This window comes from Haemaphysalis longicornis, unplaced genomic scaffold (assembly GCF_048455015.1).
Source record: "Haemaphysalis longicornis isolate Haplotype H1 unplaced genomic scaffold, Haemaphysalis longicornis Haplotype H1 scaffold_1, whole genome shotgun sequence".
NCBI classification, from domain to species: domain Eukaryota; kingdom Metazoa; phylum Arthropoda; class Arachnida; order Ixodida; family Ixodidae; genus Haemaphysalis; species Haemaphysalis longicornis.
The window spans coordinates 365,139,418-365,158,752 of record NW_027526203.1 but is presented as its reverse complement, the minus strand read 5'-3'; the positions used below and the strand labels follow the sequence as shown (position 1 = coordinate 365,158,752).

At 47.6% G+C, this 19,335-nt stretch overlaps 1 protein-coding gene and 1 non-coding gene across 4 annotated transcripts in view; one reads left to right on the top strand and one right to left on the bottom strand.

The window, feature by feature from the left end:
* Nucleotides 1-19,335, top strand: part of LOC144155044 (beta-alanine transporter-like) — a 38,760-nt gene that overhangs the window by 3,095 nt on the left and 16,330 nt on the right. For 2 of the 3 annotated variants that reach the window (XM_077686258.1, XM_077686255.1), the window contains exons 1-3: nt 9,629-9,717; nt 12,621-13,021; nt 17,972-18,075. In XM_077686258.1, the coding sequence (XP_077542384.1) occupies nt 12,623-13,021; nt 17,972-18,075 (503 nt within the window). In that variant the 5' untranslated portion in view covers nt 9,629-9,717; nt 12,621-12,622. Of the gene's footprint in view, nt 1-9,628; nt 9,718-12,620; nt 13,022-17,971; nt 18,076-19,335 lie in introns of those variants that run through there. The other variant, XM_077686256.1, reaches the window with a different exon arrangement.
* LOC144156377 (U1 spliceosomal RNA) lies at nt 11,905-12,072 on the bottom strand. The gene has a single exon (XR_013319767.1). It is a non-coding gene; the product is annotated as a U1 spliceosomal RNA (small nuclear RNA).

Genomic DNA, 19,335 nt, shown 5'->3' with positions numbered 1-19,335 from the left:
GTTCGTTACAACCGGGTTTGACTGTACACTAAACCCTTGTTTACTCGAACTCACATATCTCGAAATATCGGTTATGTCGAAAATTTTTCTCGCCGTGCATTTACCTCCCATAAATGCATGTATTTGGCCCCCTTTATCTCGAAACGTTTTTTTTTGGGGGGGGGGAGGGGGGGGGGCATAGATATATCGAAATGTTGAAAGAGAGGACACAAGGCAAAGTCCGCTCAGCTGATAAAGTCTTGTGGTCTCTCTACCTATAATATGCATAACCTTAGCATTGCACCAGGCATGCACTCATGCACACTGCATGCGAGGAACCACCGCGGGTTCGAGCTAGTTGAGCACGCTCACGATGCGCCGTCGCGCCAACTTAACACCGCCTCTGTTGGGCAGGTGGAGAAGGGGGCGAGAAAGGAATATGCCCAGGATGCGGAGGGAAGACGTTTATTTTATACTAACGTTCTAGTCACATATTTTACAGTCCCAATTACATAATTTACAGTACAGGTACGTATACTTCCCGTTACGTGAAAGGGGCGTTGGGGCGCCACGCGCAAGTGTGCGCGTCGTCGGCACAAAGCCAGTGGGCTCTTCGGTCAGGGCAAATTCCGGGGTGCGCGCACGTTGTGCGCGCGCGCATCGCCGTGCTGGCCAGATCGGCTCGCAGCAGCGAGGGAGACGGGGCCCATTCGCTCACAGGCGCGTACCGCACGGCGTGTTCGTCGAGTGGTCGGTACGGCCTTACTATATGCAAGCGTAGGGACAACAGGAACAACCTTAGGCACGGGCCGCAGCCGGAAGGGCTGGTGGGCTTTCGCCAGCGCAGCAGAGTTGCAGCCGGCTGGTAAAGAAAGCGTCACATACCTTCGGCCAACGCCTTCGGCGTCCTGGAAGCGTCTCCTCGAACGGACCCCCGCGCAGGGCGCGCGTTCGCGTCCCGGCGAGAGTCGGGTTCGGGCATCGTTCAAACGGACCAATGAGGTGAGGTTAGCTCCGCTACCAGGGCGGAGCGCCCGCTGCGTGACAGTGTTTTATCGCAGCAACGGTCGCTGGAGCCTTCACCTCGGGCAGGAGTTTGAGAGGACTGCTCGGCTCTACACAGTGGCGCCGAGACGAGCCGGCATTTCGGGGAGAGAGGGGAAGAGCGCCGCGCAAGGGCACAAACCTAGCGATCACGCAATGGCTCGGCGCCAGGATCCCCACAGTCTCCACTACGCGCCGAACGCTGTCGTAAAAGGCAAATTTGAAATTCCCGCCGCCGCGGCGGTTTCCTATCCAACGTGTAAACCTACTGTGGAAGGGATAACGTGTGCGCCACCGAGACACTTGTGCGCGGGTGATCACGGGTTTTCGATCGATAAGTCGGCCCACGGCCGGGCCCAGGCATTGCAAGTGCAAGGAGGAGGTTGTTCTGACTGTTCCTTGTTTTCGTTGCGCTGCACGTACAAAGCATGTTGAATTGAATCTTGCTGTGTAGTATGTGGCCGGTGCAACGGGAACTTGTGAGTATGGACCGAGATGTCCCGCCCGAAACAGTGTAAATATTTTATCCGGAGAAAAAACGTCGCCTTGATCAAGGAAGTGGAAAAAGCAGGACGGACCAAGTCAAGCATCGCCAAAGAATTCGGCATCCCTTTGTTGACGCTCTAGACGACACTCAAGAGCAAACAGAAGGTTTTTGATGGTTTCGAGCAAACTTCTCAGGCAAGTGGCCTGATTGGCTATAAATTTTTGGCATTTTGCTTAAAGGGGTCCTGGAAGGCGTTTTGAGCACACTAAATGAACCAGCGCAATCGTTAGGTTTGGGTGGTCAACGTCAAATGTACCAAGTATAACATTTTTACGTGCAGCGAAAAGCTCGCACTTTCGTTGCAAAGTTAATTTTCACGTTCTCACTCTTTCCTGCGTGTTTTTGGCCTCCTCCATCTTCTCGCAACCACGTCATCGATTCTCCCATGTGCGTCACGAAGCCGAAATCTTGCTATTGGACGGCTTTATCTCTCACTTCCAGCGAAGAGAAACGTCGTCTGCTCAGCGTCGAAGGCTCTCAGCGGCGCCTTTGGTTAATTAGCGCTTCATGCAGCACGCTTAACCCGATCTTGTTCGTCAATATTATATATCTTTTTTAATCTACTACCACTCTTCACGTTAAGGCGCGTTGGCTAGGCCGATGCGACGATGACACGGCGATGACACGACGGCGACGCCGACTTCCGAGTTGGCAGACCGCCTTATCACACGACGCCGACGGCGACACGAACACGTCGGCCGATCAGAAGTCCGCGTGGTGTGACTGGCTCGTGACCGAAGACGCCGACAATACCACCTGCCGTACGTTCGTCGGGAATCGATCTAGACGCGAAAACTGCGCCCCGACAAAATTTGTGCCGTAATGAATGCGGCTCTGTTCTCTTACTTTTTAGAGTGTAGAGTGCAATTAATATGGTCCATAAGATTCATACAGCGCAACACATGCATTCCGTATTTCGGCTTACAACGCTTCGGCCGTTCGCTTTCGCGACAATTAGTTTCCCGGAGCTGCAATCTGCATATTCATGTGCGACCAGCAACGCTTGTAGAAAATATAAGCTCAGCTGATAGTACAAGAGGAGTTACGGAAGGTTTATTAGGTAATAAAGACTCAATTTCGACCAAAGTTTTTAGCATAAAGCGTAAAACAAAAGCACGGCGAGCACTATTCCCGCATGGCGAAGTCGCAGTCGCAGCCGAAACAGTGCTGTTGACGGAGGTCAGCTATGCCTTACTGCGGTACTGTTATTCAAGAAATGTTCAGTTAACCAGTCAGGAATCCTTGCAGTCAGGTAGGAAACATTGATGTGACACAAAGGGTGGGCCTCAATGTAGATACAATTATTTTCGCGCAAGCTCCCGTTATTTCGTGTCGCGTTGGATTAAAGCCTCGCGCTCGCTCAATCACACTCGCGGGTTCAAATGTCGGCAGGCTGTTGCTTTTTTTTCTTCTGCCTTCTAAGTTGGATAGTTTCCGAATCGTATTCGCGAATCAAAAAAAAAAAAAGATCTTGGTTGAACCCTGGACCTACCATACCAAACGTCAATGCATCGCTTAAGTGATACGCACGATTTGTCCAGTGTTAAACTCGTGCTTTGTATACGTTAAAAAGGCAATTGTACTTTCAGAAGACGAAATACTGATGTGTGTATTTTGCAAAATTTGAATGCCTTTATATGAGTAAATATAGTTTCCTCCCATCCACTGCAACAAGACACAAGGTAGGCTTGAGGGGGGGGGGGGGGGGGAGGGGTAATGGCCGCGGCCGGCAACTAAACCCTCCACATATCGCGACTGGCAGCACTGAGCACATAATTAACGAACAGACTTTACAGAGCTCCAGGCCATAAGGTGAAAAAGCGAGCTTGGAACAATTGTTTTGTGCGATCATATGCACAGTCGAACAAAGCGGCAGACGCGCAGCGCTCCAAAACTCACACTACTGTTCCGAGACCGCTCGTAATATCTGTTACGGTGTTCTTGTACGCTAATTTTTGGTACGGTTATAAATGTTTAGAACCGATCGCAATAACGGAATGGAATACAACTGCCTGTGTACGCGCGTGTATGGCGTCACCACAACACGACCAAGCTCGACATTGGCGCTAACGAGAGGTCACTTAAGCAATACATAAACTTTCGTCGGTTCAGAACGCATGTACGGGCTTACTCTAATAATTTTTGAGGTGATTATTCAGTCATTCAGACTCCCATGCGTACCAAGACATATTGTCGCCGCGAACGTGTGGTGACAGGGTCGTTCTCTTTTCGCGTTATCTTTCGGCGTGGTGTGGAAGCGTAATCATCCCGACCCATTCCTTTCATCAGCTTTTCGAGCCGTGCACGGAGTGCAGGATTCATAAGCAAAATGATAAAAAAAAAAGCGGCCAAAACGGAACGCAGGAAGCAGACGGCCCCGTCCCAGAGCGATGCTCCGGCGCAAAATATCGCAGTAGCAGACGACGCCCGCAACCGGATGTTCTTGCAGACGTCACCGAGAAGCGAGTCACCATGGGAAGTCACGCTCGCGCGGTGCGAGGAGGTGGACGAAACGAGGGAGAATCGCGGCGCGGGCGAAAAGGGCTATTGCAAGTTATTGCAGTAGTTTGGCAAGTTATTGCAAAAAATTACAATAACTGCACTAATACTCATCGCTTTAAAAAAATTATTGACGGAGGTGATTACTACGACATTGATTTACCTGAAAATGCGAACACCCATGTATCGGCAAAACCTCTTTCAGGGCCCCTATAACTCGAAAATCCTCTAATCTCGAAATTTTAGCGGATTTTACGACTTCGAGACAGGCGAAACAGTTGCTTATTTGGGGACGCTGCTTTACAATGCGCGCGGAATCACCGTCACGTGGTATTTTTCATATTTCGCGGGTTTTCTTTATCAGTCATAATAAATGAGTACGGATTAGTTTGTCGCTGAAAATACCGCATTTAGATGCCCCTCGTGGGTACCTACAAATGACTCATTGACACTTCAGGGATTAGGACAGTAGTTGTCGAGTTAGATAATTAATTATAATTAATTAGTGAAGTCTCATTAAGGGAAAAAATTAGTGCCCGCTTCTCCACAGTACTGCAAACATTATGCACTTGGTTTTCTTCGAGTAACGCCATTGCTCTTTTTTTTTAAATCATGGTGCATGTTAGCTGGGACATCCTGTATAGGGGTTGAGTATACTCAGCTCATTTCTCTATCACCTGATCGATCGTGTGAATATGGTCTATTGTTGAATAGCCTTTACGAAACCCTGCTTGTTCATTAGGTTGACTAAAAAATATATAAATATAAATTTCTGTGTGTGTGCGTGCGTGTGCGTGCGTATGTGTGTGTGTGTGTGTGTGTGTGTGTGTGCGTGTGTGTGTGTGTGTGTGTGAGCGCGTGCGTGCGTGCGTGTTGTTTATTGCTGACCATGTGTAGAGCGGACTGTTCGCGTCTTTTAACGGATCGAAATAATGCTAATACTGCAGAGGCGACTGTTAGCGCATGGTATGAACTTACCCATTTTGCAAGGAACTGTATCCCCCGACCTTGCAGACACTGCGTATTTTATGCTGGAAATAAAAAAAAAACGCAACAAAGCAGATGACACATGCATAAAGGAAGGCCGGTCCCGCACGGTCCGAATTTCCCAACGCTCAGCCTTTTTTTGTTTTGTTGTTTTGTATCTTTCATCCCTGCTTTCTTTCTCGAAGACGAACTTTTACTGGCTAGCACAACTCACTATACTCGTTCCGTAGGGGGAGTACCGCTGTCGACGAATTGAAAAGTGTCTCCCCAAAAAAGTTCCATCTCCTATTTTGCGCGTCACATTACCCTTAATTTTGATTTGTAATCACATATATTCTAAGATTTCATAATGTAGCGGAAGGAACGATGACGGTGGTCAGGTGCGACGGAGATTTCATAGTGACGCACTCATCCGTGATAGCTATCTCAAAATTCATCATGATCAGTGCAATAATGTTTGCCTGCCTGCTTCCCTCTCGTCTTTGGTTAAAATTCCCAATCATGTACAGGGTGTTCCCCTTATTCATTTCCGATCCGACATCTTCGTAGAGACTGTCAACAGCCCCACCCTCGTAGCTAGGCGCTGGTGCACAGGTTCGCACTTCCTTTAACTTGCATGTCACAAGGGCCGCGACCTTCTCGTTAATACTGTGGGGTTCTTCCGCATTCCTGCGATCTCTTTGTGGATCAATGATCCTACCCCAAGCTCCTTATTTTCTCGGTGATCTCGGTAGCACGGAATGGGCCCCGCTGTTCAACACTTTGAAGCCCTCACCTGCTCTTCTAACCTCGCTTAATCGTATGATGTCCCACATAATGTCTGAGAGCCCCTCTAATGTCACAGCAAAACTGCCCTAGCAACGCTGCCAGGTTCGAATTCCAGAGGCAGCCTGTCCGGACGAGGAGAAATCCTTGGCACCCTCTGCTCTATCGCTGACTATACACTGCTACCTTTGTCGGGTGCTCTATACGCCTCGAGCGCGGCCTGTAGGGGCGCCACTGAAATCCCCCTAGCGGCCCGTTTCGAAAGCAGCCGCGGGAGTCCGCGCCCCGCTCCCCAGTGCCGCCGCTGCTTTTGCGGCACTTCCACGACTGAGATTTACCGTTTGAGGGCGTTTGAAATCCATGTTTATGTGGAGCAGTCACTCTGTTCGCTAATGGGGTGTGTTTACGAGAGTGTAAATGTTTCTGACGCGATCTTATTGTGGTCTAGTTTATATTCGGTCTGTATAAGCTCCAGGTGTGTCGCAGGCCAGCGTCGCGGAACCGGCGTATGAGGCAGCAGATTGTAGTTACACTTACCTGAAATTGCTAGCCGTGCCTCCGTAACCACGGGTTCTTAAGATGTTCATGCTATGGCTATACACTACGATTTAAATCGGTTTTGTGCGCTTACATAAGCAGCGGAGCATTCATACCTGGCAGCACGCCAGTTACGTTTGTCAATATTGTATGCCTCACATATTGATCACCACCATTTACAAGCCAGTCTGTGTTAATTTCGGGGATATTCAACAAACGTACGATGGAAAATGCATAATTATACTCGGGGATCAGCACACGACAGAGTCGTATTGTCGTGCGGTGAGTGCCCGCAAACATTCATATGCTGCATATATCCTCTGCGAGCAGCGCGGAGACGGGCTTAGAATATAATCTAAATGCTTCTTAGAATATAGACTAAATGCTTCTTCGAAATATCGTCATATGGCACAGGGAGCCTGCAGAATAAAGCAGAAACTGAAATCAGAGGACCTTATCACATGCCACGTTGAAAGAGTGTACACTCTTCCAACGACACCTTTCATCGCTTGTTAAACAGCCTACCCTGTATACTTCCAAAATTGCGTCAGCCGTACGATCAGCTCTTCGTTGAAGTAGAAAAACAAAAGGAAAGTGAATGCGAGATTTGTGTGTGGGATTACTAAACCGTTCATTGCTTGATTCCGCTCCGCATTTGTACACAGCGTACTCCTCCCCTCCCCCTCACCGATGCCTCGCGAAAAAGCAGTGCATTTCGCGTATAGTTAGTCTAGTGAACCCTACCTGGCTTAAGTTTCGACGAACGTCTTTAGCATGTCAGAAGCTGCACTGTTTTTTTTTTTTTTTTCATTTCTGTGGAGCTATTATGTTTCTTAATTCCGCACTTGCACAGCATTTTTTTCCCGTGGTTTCATTAACTTGTCTTGGTTCTTGCTATATGGCGTGCGTGGGCACATATTTAACGACGCACAGGCTTGGAATTTACTTAACATTTTCGCATGGTTTATATTCTTATAACAGGCATTAGTTATTGTCCGGGATTGAGTAATCACATCCCCGAAACACATTTTTTATGCGACGTATATTTTGAAACGAAGCCGCGTTCGTTGTCCACGCTGCAAAATGACGCCAACCTCTCATTGTGCCAGTATCAGATTATCAGGTCTAAACGAGGCGACAGTAGAATTCATTTGTGACTGATGTTTTGGAGGTGACATGGGTGATATGCTGCTACCGTCGCCGACGCCCGGAAGAGCGGCGACGAAGCGCGCAGAACCGCGTCCCCGGGTAGCTCTTGCAGGCGATCGCGTACGCTACGAAGACGCAGCTGCTTTTTAAGTGACCTAAACGTACTCTTTGCCTATAGACGTCACCATAACAAGTTTTTTTTAGGGCGCGGAAAGGCGAAAAGAAGCGAAACAGAACCAAAACACTGCACGAGCCCCTATGAGCCACGCAGCGCCAATCCCGTCAACGCCGCGGAGAAGCGGTGGCAGGCGGCGCAGCGATCGCGAAGCTCGAGGCGTATAGCTGCTAGGGACCTTAGACCGTGAGTTCAGTATTGCGTTCATAGGGAGGCTGCGGCCGAATGCCACACCAGGGTGGCCAGACCCTGTTCCAATGAGGGAGTGATGTTCGGGTCCCAGGGGGAATTTTTAGTGTGGTAGTACCTATCTAGTGTGCCTAAACGGTATCCGTGCGTAGTATTTCCTATCGGTGCCAAGCAGCACTCTAAACGGAGAAAACAAGCTATGAACAAACGTCTACATTTGCGTCTTATTCCCGCAGCGCTGGCATATTGTTTTTTCGAAAAATGGTGTTCAGGTTAAATATTTTCCCGTGTTTAATTTCTTAGAATGAAAGGCCTTCTTTATTTCGGGGACTGAATTACGTAGTCCGTACGTCGGTATGACACGAACGGTCGATCCCCGATCCTCAATTGGTGCTTCAGAAAGTGAACAATTGGTGAGCACCGCCCACAATGGAGACGCGGCTTGCACTTACTTTCCGCAATATATGGCCGGCCAGTAGTAAAATAGATGTTCCAGCCGTGTATTGAAGCGACTCGGTGTTGCAGCAGCAATGTGAAATGAAATAACCGAGTGGAACTTCCCAAATACTTAGAGCATTTATTTTACCGCAGGGCATACATGAAGGGGTATGATTAGGAAAAGTGATGATGAGGAAAGGTGATTACTAAGCTATAAGAGGAGCAACAGCCCCTCATGCATGTGCGATGGTTGTGGCTCCCCCGACTTCTTGACGCCAGGCATTACAGAGAGTTATAATTCCGAGCATGTGTCTGCCATGAGTGTAACGTTGACGTGCATGCGCTTTCGTGGAGCAAGGAGCTTTAATAACAACTCACCAAGAACACAGCGTCGATCTTCACCGTGTTGTCGTCTGCGGTTGACGTCCCATTGCGGGTATACAGCAAGTTTTCTCGTTGCCTTTAGTTTTGCATACATAATCGTCGGCATTGGAGCTATATATACTCAAATATTTCAGTTGCCGCGTCTGGTAGCGGGCTTTGTGTTCTCGCTGGTACGCGCGGTGATTTTCCTGCGGTTGAAACGAAGTCGCCATAGAATTTGCCCATCTCGACCACGGCATGAAAATGACAAGTAAAACCGGCATCTCTGGACGAGACAGTATAGCACGAACTCTTCTTGCTGGCATCTTTGCTTTGGCACCATTTTCGAAAGCATTCACGAACATGTTAGTACAAACAGGACACTTCTGCGCCACACTCTTAATAAAAAAAAGTCGTAAAAAGGTAGTAACGGCCGTATTTACTAACTCCTTACGAACCTTACTACCCCGCGGTTTTGTACGTAGGCTCTGGCACTAACAACGGCATGGTTAGTAAATTAACTGAGTGTAGGAAGGGGTAGCACTAGATTAAGGTCGTGCTTATGACTAGGTTGTGCATGGCCAGTTAGTAAACGCGTGTAGCTCAGAAAAGTGCTATCGCTGGGACTTTACTAGTGGGGGTAGTGGTGCTTACTGACTGCTTCCGTTAGTAATTTTGACAAGTGCTACATTTACTACCTCCAGTTACTAAGTACCTAGTGTATACTGGGACAAGTAACTTGTTAGTATTCCATTAGTGAATGCTCCGACCTTTTTTTTAAGAGTGCACTTATTTTTATTTCGCAGTTTTAGCGCTGAAGCCGTAGTAACGTGCCCTGTTTTAGTGTTTTTGTCATTTGCGAAACAACCAGCGTGCGCGTGCTGCCGCGGAGGCGGCAATACACAGCGGTGCAAAGAGCCTGGCGGTAAAACGATAAACGCCGGGCCCTTAAATACCTTGGAGTCAAAGCGACGCGCCTGCCATCTCCGCATCAGATGCAGCCCGAAAGCGTCTCTTTCGTTTCGCGAAGACAGCCACAGTTAAGGTGAGCTCCGTGTTCTCCCTTCTAATATTTTTTTCCCTTTAAAAGCAACGGCCGTAGCACGTGACGGTATAACGCGCAAATGAACCAAAGCAGACTGCGTGCAAAGGGATACACACACAAGCACACGGTTCTTGTTTTTACCATGTATCATGTCCCCGCCTAATACGCACTGTTTTCCTCTCAATTCAGTCATTAAACATGTCCGGGCCCCATACACACACAGTGTCATTCATTCCCACAAAGCAGCACGTACCCGCAGAGGTGTTTTAGCCAACGCTTTGCCCTGGATTTTCCGTTTCGTGCGAGTCCCAAAACTCCCATAATGTGACGAACATTGCACTCCGTGCACAGAGCGAGAGACCAATGCCGACGACTGGGCCTGTGGTGTAAACGCGAGTGACGGGATGCTAACCTCCGCAGTCTACACCACCCCAGGAAAATTCAAAACAGACATCGACACCTCCATGTATATGGATGAGACAAGAACGAGACACATCAGCGGGTATCGCCGGCGACTTTAATGTTGGCATTGCGAAACACGACAAGAGGGACTGGTTACTGACTTTTGTCCTGGGCAACTTTAGACACCCCAATCAGCCAACCACACGGTACTGACGGTGTTTGATTTTGGTCTTGGCAACAAAGCGATTGGCATACTCGAAAGCAATAAAGCACAGCTATTATCAAGTTTTGCAACAGCATCGCGGCGCATTCACTTTGGCGGGGTCAGGATGGCGCAAAAAAAAATTTGGTCTATCTTTATGTCACTCGATTCAGCCGCTTGGCTAAAGTGAAAGCTCAGCCAATGGGAAAGAGTGCCTGGACAGCAAGTATACCAGGACCGTTCCAAGCTATCCAAACTGCCGACATGGCTCCTACATGTCTACATTATTCAGCAAAAAGGAAAGCTAAGGCATATCTGAGACAAAATGTAAGTGCATAACCGAGAGTGCCAGCGTTCTTTTTGCTAACAATACACGTTGAGTTCTTGTAGAGAGACAAGGTAAACACAAACACTAAAACAAAACATGCTAGCTCGTGTTCCAAGCAGGACAAAAAACGAAAGGTAAAGAAACAGACGCATGCTGCCCCAACGTTCAAATAGCAGTACGAACGCGGGAAAATTTCATTGAATTAAACAAACCTCAATTGCATTCGCAATGTAGAGGAGGGCAAGAGCGTGACGGGAGGGAGCGGGAGAGAGGAGAGTTTTACGATTCAGTGGCGGCGCAGGACTATTGTCTTTCGACGATATTTGCAGTGGAGACAAGCCGATACGAGGCCAATCATTTTGTTCGCAGGATTTTCTCGCAGTGGATGGCTATTCGAGCGCATAACGCTGTAATGCTTGATAGTGCCGTAGAGTGGACTTTCGTGAACAAACAATGCACTTCAGGCTACTCGCCGCTTATGTTTGCCTTCTTTATCACTCGCGTAGCACGCACTGTGGGGTGCAGTCATATTTCGTGATTCTAGCAGGATTGTAGGCGAAAATCCTTCCTCGAGATCTGCAATCTCATTGAGACTGCGGCAATAAAACGCAGAAGAGCTCCGAGATAGGAAGGGAGAGAGGGAAGTAGGATGGAGGGCATTCCACTTTGTATTCCTAGGCGCATTGGTTGCGCGCCAGAGTGAGCCGCGCTGGTTCAGATATCCCGAGTTTTGATGTGTGCGCAGTTGTTCGATTTCAGGTTTCTTTCAGGTTGCCTCGCACACAAGATGTTCATTATTAATGCCTGTAGTTAGTTTGCAGTGGGCGTTATACCCACGTTTTTCTATGTTCCCCTATCTGATTTTTGATATTCACAGTCAGAAAGGTTCACGATTATAATATCTTGTGCAACTCTGTCTCTGCCTGAGCTCACTTCACATTCTCATAACCTCGAGACGCGTTCCAACCACCAACCTTGACAACTCACGTTCACTTGCGCAAAAACACACGACGGAAACAGACGAAATACGCAACAGAATACGCAACTTTCAACTAACTTTATTATGAAGATAATACTTATATATGACCACCACTACACGAAAAACGGGCCATTTCCACTAACGTTAAACCTGGGGAGGGGCGAAGAATGCAGCGTATAAGTGTATTCAAGTATTGTAAGTCTCGCTTGCCACACAGAGCGCCCTGATTGGGCGCCGGAGAAGCGCCAGGGGGAGGAGCAATCGCGCGCTTGCTGAGGCGGTAGCGCCCTCTCTTGCGTTGAACCGAATTTGAGCAATTTGCATGCCCCATCTGCCCCAGTTTGGGGTAGTGGCAGGGGTCAACGCGAGCGCAGTGCAATGCCCGCGCCTCGCCCTGGGGGCTCGTCCTCGCTGATCAACGAGGCCCCGGCACCACGTAAGTATGCCTTTTCTTGCTTCTACCGACCACCCGACCCGATCAGGCCTAGCGTCGAGAGCCGGTGAGTATTTTAGTGTGACACAAATTATAACCCGTCTACAGTTTCTGCTTGTGCTTGACGATTGCTGAAGCGGACAGGGTACGTTACAGAAACCTTTAAATCATGTTAGTTTATTTTGAAGCGGTTTTATTTTAGTACGCGTTTATTTAGTACTTTTCTTTTAGTACGCGTTACGTTCTAGCGCGAGGCGTTGGAAAACAAGTGTCCCAGTGTTCTAGTACCGTGAGTACAGGAGACGCCAACAGCCCGAGCCTGTTAGGTGCTTCGGCCCTAAAATAAATGCCGTCCCCTGTGCCTTCGATACTTATCGAGCACGTCTTACCACTTTTTGCATTGTGGTAACAAAGAATCATATTGTCTCAGAAAATACAGTTATTTTTTCGTAAGTGACAGGGAGGGCGCTCTAATACGAAAATCACCTGCACGGTGCGATACCACCTGCCTCTATAATTTATCGAGTGACGCGCCTCTTTTGTGTGCCTCGGATTGCAGCCATGGACCTGGACGAGGTGCTCCCGAAGATCGGGGCCTTCGGCGCGTACCAGAAGTGGATCTACTTCCTGCTCTGCATCCCGGCCACGCTGCCGTCGGTCTTCACGCTGTTCAACAGCATCTTCGTGTCCGCCACGCCACGCCACTGGTGCCGGGTGCCCCAGCTGGAGCCCCTGCGTGGCGTCTTTCCGGCCGAGCAGCTCGCCGACATCAGCATCCCGAGGAAAGACGACGGCTCGCCCCACGGCTGCCGCATGTACGACCGCAACTACACGGCGCTGGCGCTGGACGCGCTCGCCGCTGGTGCGCTGCCGGGGCCGGACTCGTCCTGGCCGACAAAGCCCTGCGACCGTGGGTGGGAGTTCGACACCACCTACTACGACGACACGCTGGTCACGCAGGTGACGCGCCCACTTAGCATCACTCTCTCGGGTAGCGAGGGGAAAGAACTTGTTAGTATACCAACACAGGATGTTATTTCTCCAGCTTAGTGCGCTGCCTGCCTAATTTTCCACACCCCCCCCCCCACACACACACAGACACACACAGACACACACACGCACGCACACACACACACACGCACACACCTTCTTTTTAACTCCCGGGCCGTGACTCGCGCATCTACAGCTTGTCATGAGCAGTGGACTGACGGGAAAGCCTCTTTTGCTACCTTTTGGCATCAAGGATGCCAGAACCGAGGCCCTCGCGCTTAGCTTTGCAGATGAATATGGTTGGGAATGATGGACTCGTTGAGGAAATACAGAAGGGAATGTTGGCACTTCACTAGTCGCAGTAAAAAGAGAGAAAAGCCTAACACTACCCCTGTACCTCCACTGGCGTTATCTATATATATATCAGGGTGTCGAACCGAAAAAAATACCGGTTCCGTTACGGTTCGGGTTCGGGTGAAATAATTTCGTTCCGGTTCAGTTCCGGTTCGACAAAATCACGTACCGAACCGGTTCGCGAACCGGTTCGGGAGCTTGAACCGGTTCGCGAACCGGTTCGATGAGTTGAATTATCACTGAAATTAGAAAAAAAACATTTACTAGTTTAAAACGACCGTCAAATCAAAACACAAACTAACATTCAAAATGCTGCTGCTCACCAAGGGCAGCTTTAAACAATTTAAAGCTTTAAACAGCTTTAAACTTTAAACAATTTGGAGATATTAGAAAAACACATGAAGTGGCGACGATTTACCACCTTCTTTCTCACTCAGACTTTATGTTGTCCCAGTGACTATTCATAAAGCCACCGCCAAGAGATATGACGGTGGGATATATTTTCTGCCCTTTCCTTTTTTGTTGAAATCGCAATCGTCGCTATGCAATCACCCATCACGCTAACCTTGAAGCCTTAAATTTAGTCCTGCGTACTGGCGCGTTCAAATACCAGCGCTTAATACCAATGGCGCACATTTTTTATATTTGTAACAAAACAGAAAAATCCTACAACAGGCACATAAATACTGCCAATGAATTAGAATATTTGGTCACCAATAATTTGTTAGCCGTCACCTTATCGAATGTGTTAGCCACACTTTTGTTAAAAGTAAGCTTTAGTTAACGCTCAGTCACTGCATTATTGCTCTGACCACTGCAATTCCTTTTGCGATACCGAAAGTGTGCATTACAATCAGTATGTCATCGTACCGCCTGAACCCTTACCATCGTTCCGTGTGCTACATTGCGGAATCTTATAACAGATAATGTGGTTACAAAATGAAAGGGAAATTTGACACGTGGAGCATGAGATGGGACTTTTTGGGTAGACGCTCTTTAATTAGTCCACAGCAGTACTCCCCTCCGGAACGAGTAGCAGTAGAAGCAATGTAGCGAGTTGGGCAAACGGCTTAGCAAACGGCTTAGCCACTGAGCAGCTCCTGCGGTCACACTTGTCAAGTATTAATAGTGTCGGACCTTTTAAACAAATTATGAAATGCAAAAAGTTTGCACACATCGGGTGTGAGCTTTCGCTGTTGCGCAGTGGAGCACTCCTGCAGCCTGATTGCTCCAATGAAGTCGCAGCTAGGGAAGGGCAAAGTCGTTTTATATCCCCTGCACGCTGCCGAGAATGACATTTCGTTTGGTCAGCTTGCACTACGCTCGCGCCTCCAGCAGCAACAGACCACTGCTACATTGGTGCTCATTCATTTCCCCTGTTGTTACATAGAGCGTGATAGTGTTAAATTGTCTGGAGGGGAAAGTGCGCGAGCAAGTACGAAGTTGATGGTACGGGAAAGAAAAAAAGGCCTGAATTGCATTCACTGTGCAATATCAACAGCAGAGGGTCGAACCGTTTCGGCATGAACCGGTAACCGTTATTTCTTTTTCCGGTTCAGTTCCGGTTCGACACCCTGATATATATATATATATATATATATATATATATATATATATATATATATATATATATATATATATATATATATATATATATATATATATATATATATATATATATATATATATATATATATATATATATACATATATATATATATATATATATATATATATATATATATATATATATATATATATATATATATATATATATATATATATATATATATATATATATATATATATATATATACATACATACAGTCGAGTCCACTTATAACAATACCGGTTTTAACAATATATCGGATATAACAATGGACAGCCGCGGCACCGTCAGCTTTTCATTGCATTCTATGGCAAAATAAACCGCTTATAACAATGCTGTCATGATGCAATATCGGTTATAACAATTAAATGTGGGCACTGGAACCAACCCTGAACGAAACAAAAATGCAAAAACGCTGCGACAATGCCACCCCAACCCCGCCTATTACGCAAAAGGGCATGAGAGCATACGCGCGGCGGCCAGGCGATTCGCTCTTTCTAGCGACGCTAGTGACGCCGCGCGGAATTTGTCCGAAGCCGGGAGATGGTGATCGGCGGACCGGTCGCTCCGACGGAGGCGGCCGGCGGCATCCGTGCGGGCTCGCAGAAGCGATAGGAAAATTGTAATTGCATATATAGTACTCGACAATGCCGTATAAATAATCGGAAAATATAGACTGAACGAGCGTTCATATTCTCTCAACTTTCTTAAAGCTATATAAGCTGCATGTAAACGAAAGAGTTTTGGGACTCATTGGTGTCTGCTGCGGAGAAAAATGGAAGTTTTTCCGACAGACGCGTGCGTACGTGGGGCCTCAATTATTCTTCACTGAATTACGGCTGCCACATTTAATAGTTATTTGCGGTAAGGACGCTGATTTTGTAGGCTTTTTGTATAACCTTGTGATCGACTCTTTCGGGTACTATTTACATTCACTGCCGCATAATATGTCAACCGATCATTCGCTTATCTGTTGTTAAATTGGCTCAATTCCACTGCTTCCAAACATATAAGCAGCAGAGGCTGTTCAATCCGCTTACTTTTATTTCAGTAAAGAAAAAACTTAAAACTTTTTGCGCGCGAAGGCGAGAAGCAAATGTGGGGATGTGTTTATTGATTAATCATTGAATATCGAAATAAGTGTGTCTAAGCGAGATGTTTTAGAAATGACAATACTGTAACTGGGTCTGGTAGTTCAAATGCGAGCTCTTGAATGCATTTGGTAGCCCCCATTTTCGTTTTGGTAATAAGGATCGACGCACTTAAAAATCTTACCGGCAGTCAAATCAACATAACGTAATTTCAGCCGTGAATTAGTTTTTAACGCAAAATAGTTATCACAAGCCAGAAGCACACCTGTAAAGTACTGCCTGTAGTTTAACGGTGTACGCTTCAATATCACACGCCCGTGTATGCTACATGCACGCGTAAATACATCGGCTTAAAATATATATATATATATATATTTTTTTCATATAATGCTAACACGTTCGTTTGTACACCACTGGATACGACGTAATGGTAGCCTCTTTTTTGCCGTTTGACTACTCAATGTCGTGACTAGGTTTTACTACACCCTAGCAAAACACCGCAATACGCACATATCGCCCGCGCATGGTGCGCACGGGCTTCTGCTTAGTGTTTACGCACGGAAACGACCACGCCTAAAGTAAAACGTACACTGAGTGACGTGCACTGCAATAATGTCCCAAAACTTAGCGTTGCACATTCTGTAACAGGTTGTTTGCCCAATAAAGCGGGGTTGTTCTCAAGCCACTTCCGTGCGGCCTGAGCCATGCACCGCCGATTGCCTCGCACGCACCGCTTTTTTTACACCGCAGCAGACACCCTGAAACGAATCGAATGTTGCCTCGCGATCAGCAACGTATGCATGCATTTATTTTTTAAGAAAATAGTTGTTTCAAGCGGAGCAATGGGCTTTCAGGCCGCTACTGATGCTGGCACGCATATGTTGCTACGGGGGCCCGATCACCGTCTCGTCCGCCATTGCCGTTTTCTGCAGCGCCACCTGTAGGGGCTGGAAAGAGCGGATAGCGCACTTGGCCTCGCACGCGGCGAGTGCGCGCCGAAGAGGCTCGCATGCCACCACTGCTTTCGCCTGCCGCGGCGACGCGGAGGAGGGGGAGGAGGACCGGATGGGCGCCTCTACGGGCAGTGGGGCAGTCCATTCTGAGAGTGCGCCGCCTGTAGAAAAAGCACCGGGGCGCTTTTGTGCGATTTTGTGTTTGCTAAAAACCTCCCGCACGGCCACGCGCAGCAGTTGGACGCTTTGCAAAAAGATGTCAATAAGATGGTCAGTAAGCAGTCGAAGCTGACTGCTTACGGTTTTCTACCTGCTAAAAAGTGAAAAGTTTAAGCAACTTCCCCCTCATTAAGTGCTCTTGTTTATCATGTTCCCCTCATTAAATGCTCTTGTTTGTCACGTTTTCTTTGTTATTTTCGGCATAACCCGCTTATAACAATAATCGGTTATAACAATGATATTTTCATGGCACCTCAATATTGTTATAAGTGGACTCGACTGTATATATATCCTAGCAGGGGCAGAGGAAATGCTGCCGTCTTTAGCCGTCATTTACAGCGTAGCAAGCATATTCGTGAACGTAAGTTTTTTTTTCCTTTAATTTTGCTACCCAAAGACATACATGCATCCAGAAAACCAATCGCTCCGTTAAAGTTTACCTGATCGTGTAAATAATGTCGTATCAAAACAAGGAAACAAGACGTATGAATTTTCAGTGCCATAATTTATGTCGCAATCTCATTTCAGTCCACATAATCGAAGGTAACAAAAAAAAGTTCAACTCGCTGCAATGCTTGCGCACATTGGGCCTTAGTGACAGGATTCGGAGCAACTAATGGCTTGTTCTATTAGGGAAACTCCTGGAGATTACAAGCCCTACTGAGTGTTGCGTATCTTTCTTCGATTAATGCAGATGAATGTTGTCTGCGACGACGCGTGGAAGGTGTCCATGGCCCAGTGCGCATTTTACATTGGCAGCGTGGTTGGTAACCTCGTCTTCGGCTACGTTGGGGACAGGCAAGTGACGTCTGATAGAACTACAGATTTATACCGAACAAATTCCCGGTTCCGTGCTAACTGTTACACTATTTTCCAGAAAACGATACTTTTACAGCGAAGCTGTATCCGCTAGATTCCGACCAAACCTGCATCCGTCGACAGAGCACCGTAAAATAAGTATTTCCGCCTCCACAGCTAGTGTAAAATGGTCTGTAGCTCTCATCAAAACTCTAATAAGCACCCAAAACGCCTTACAAGCTGCTATTACAGACCTTCACGGAGAAATACAGTCTTGCGTGCGGGCGCTCACAACAAATGCTAACCTAGCCCCGACCCCACAGGAAGTCCCCCTCCCCCCTTCTGATTTTGACAATGAGCAAATCTAAACTTAAAATTCTAGTCTGGCAGTGGTACTGCAGAGGTTTTGGTAAAAAGCGCCACAACCTGCAAATGCACATATCCGCTCAAGACCCCAGTCCCACCATCATTGCGCTTCAGGAACCAGGGCTCAAAGTAAAACTCACGGGCTATCAAGCCATACAATCCCCTAACAACTCATTCGCTGCTACCCTCGTGCACCGCAACGTCTCTGTTGAGTCCACCCCGATTGAGGGTGCGGACATACCACATGATTTTATTATTCTATATCCTCCTGCTCGGCAAGCCCTTCGCCTCTACGTATTGAATGATTACAGTAGCCCCAAAGCCACAGCTCACAACTTTCACTCCCTCTTTACTCATGCCATCCGAGCAGCACAGCATCATCCCCTCCTAATCCTTGGTGAATTTAATGCTTCCCATCTCGCTTGGGGGTACCATCGCACCACACCCAAAGGCCGCCGTCTATGGGACCTTGTCCAACCCAAACGTCTAACTATTGAATATGACCCGACCACCCCCACGCGCATGGGAAACAGTGTGCAACGCGATACCATGCCTGATCTCTCTCTCTCCCGCAACATCCATTGCTTACGCTGGTACAGCACACCGCATTCGCTCGGCAGCGATAACTTTATCATTGCATTGGACCTCCAACCCAATTAACCAATCGCTTGCATCGAAACCGCGTCAGCAGTATCTTACCAACTGGCACCAGTTCCGCACAGAAAGTGAGCAGATCCCGCCACCAACAAGCATCGACGCCAGCTCTCTGACCACTTGGATCGCCGAACTTCTAACAGCTAAACGATCTCAAGACAAACCCCTCGAACCTGAAATTACAAGCGACGTTGTTGACACTCGCCTCCACCATCTCTGGGAAGCTTATAGAAGTATTGA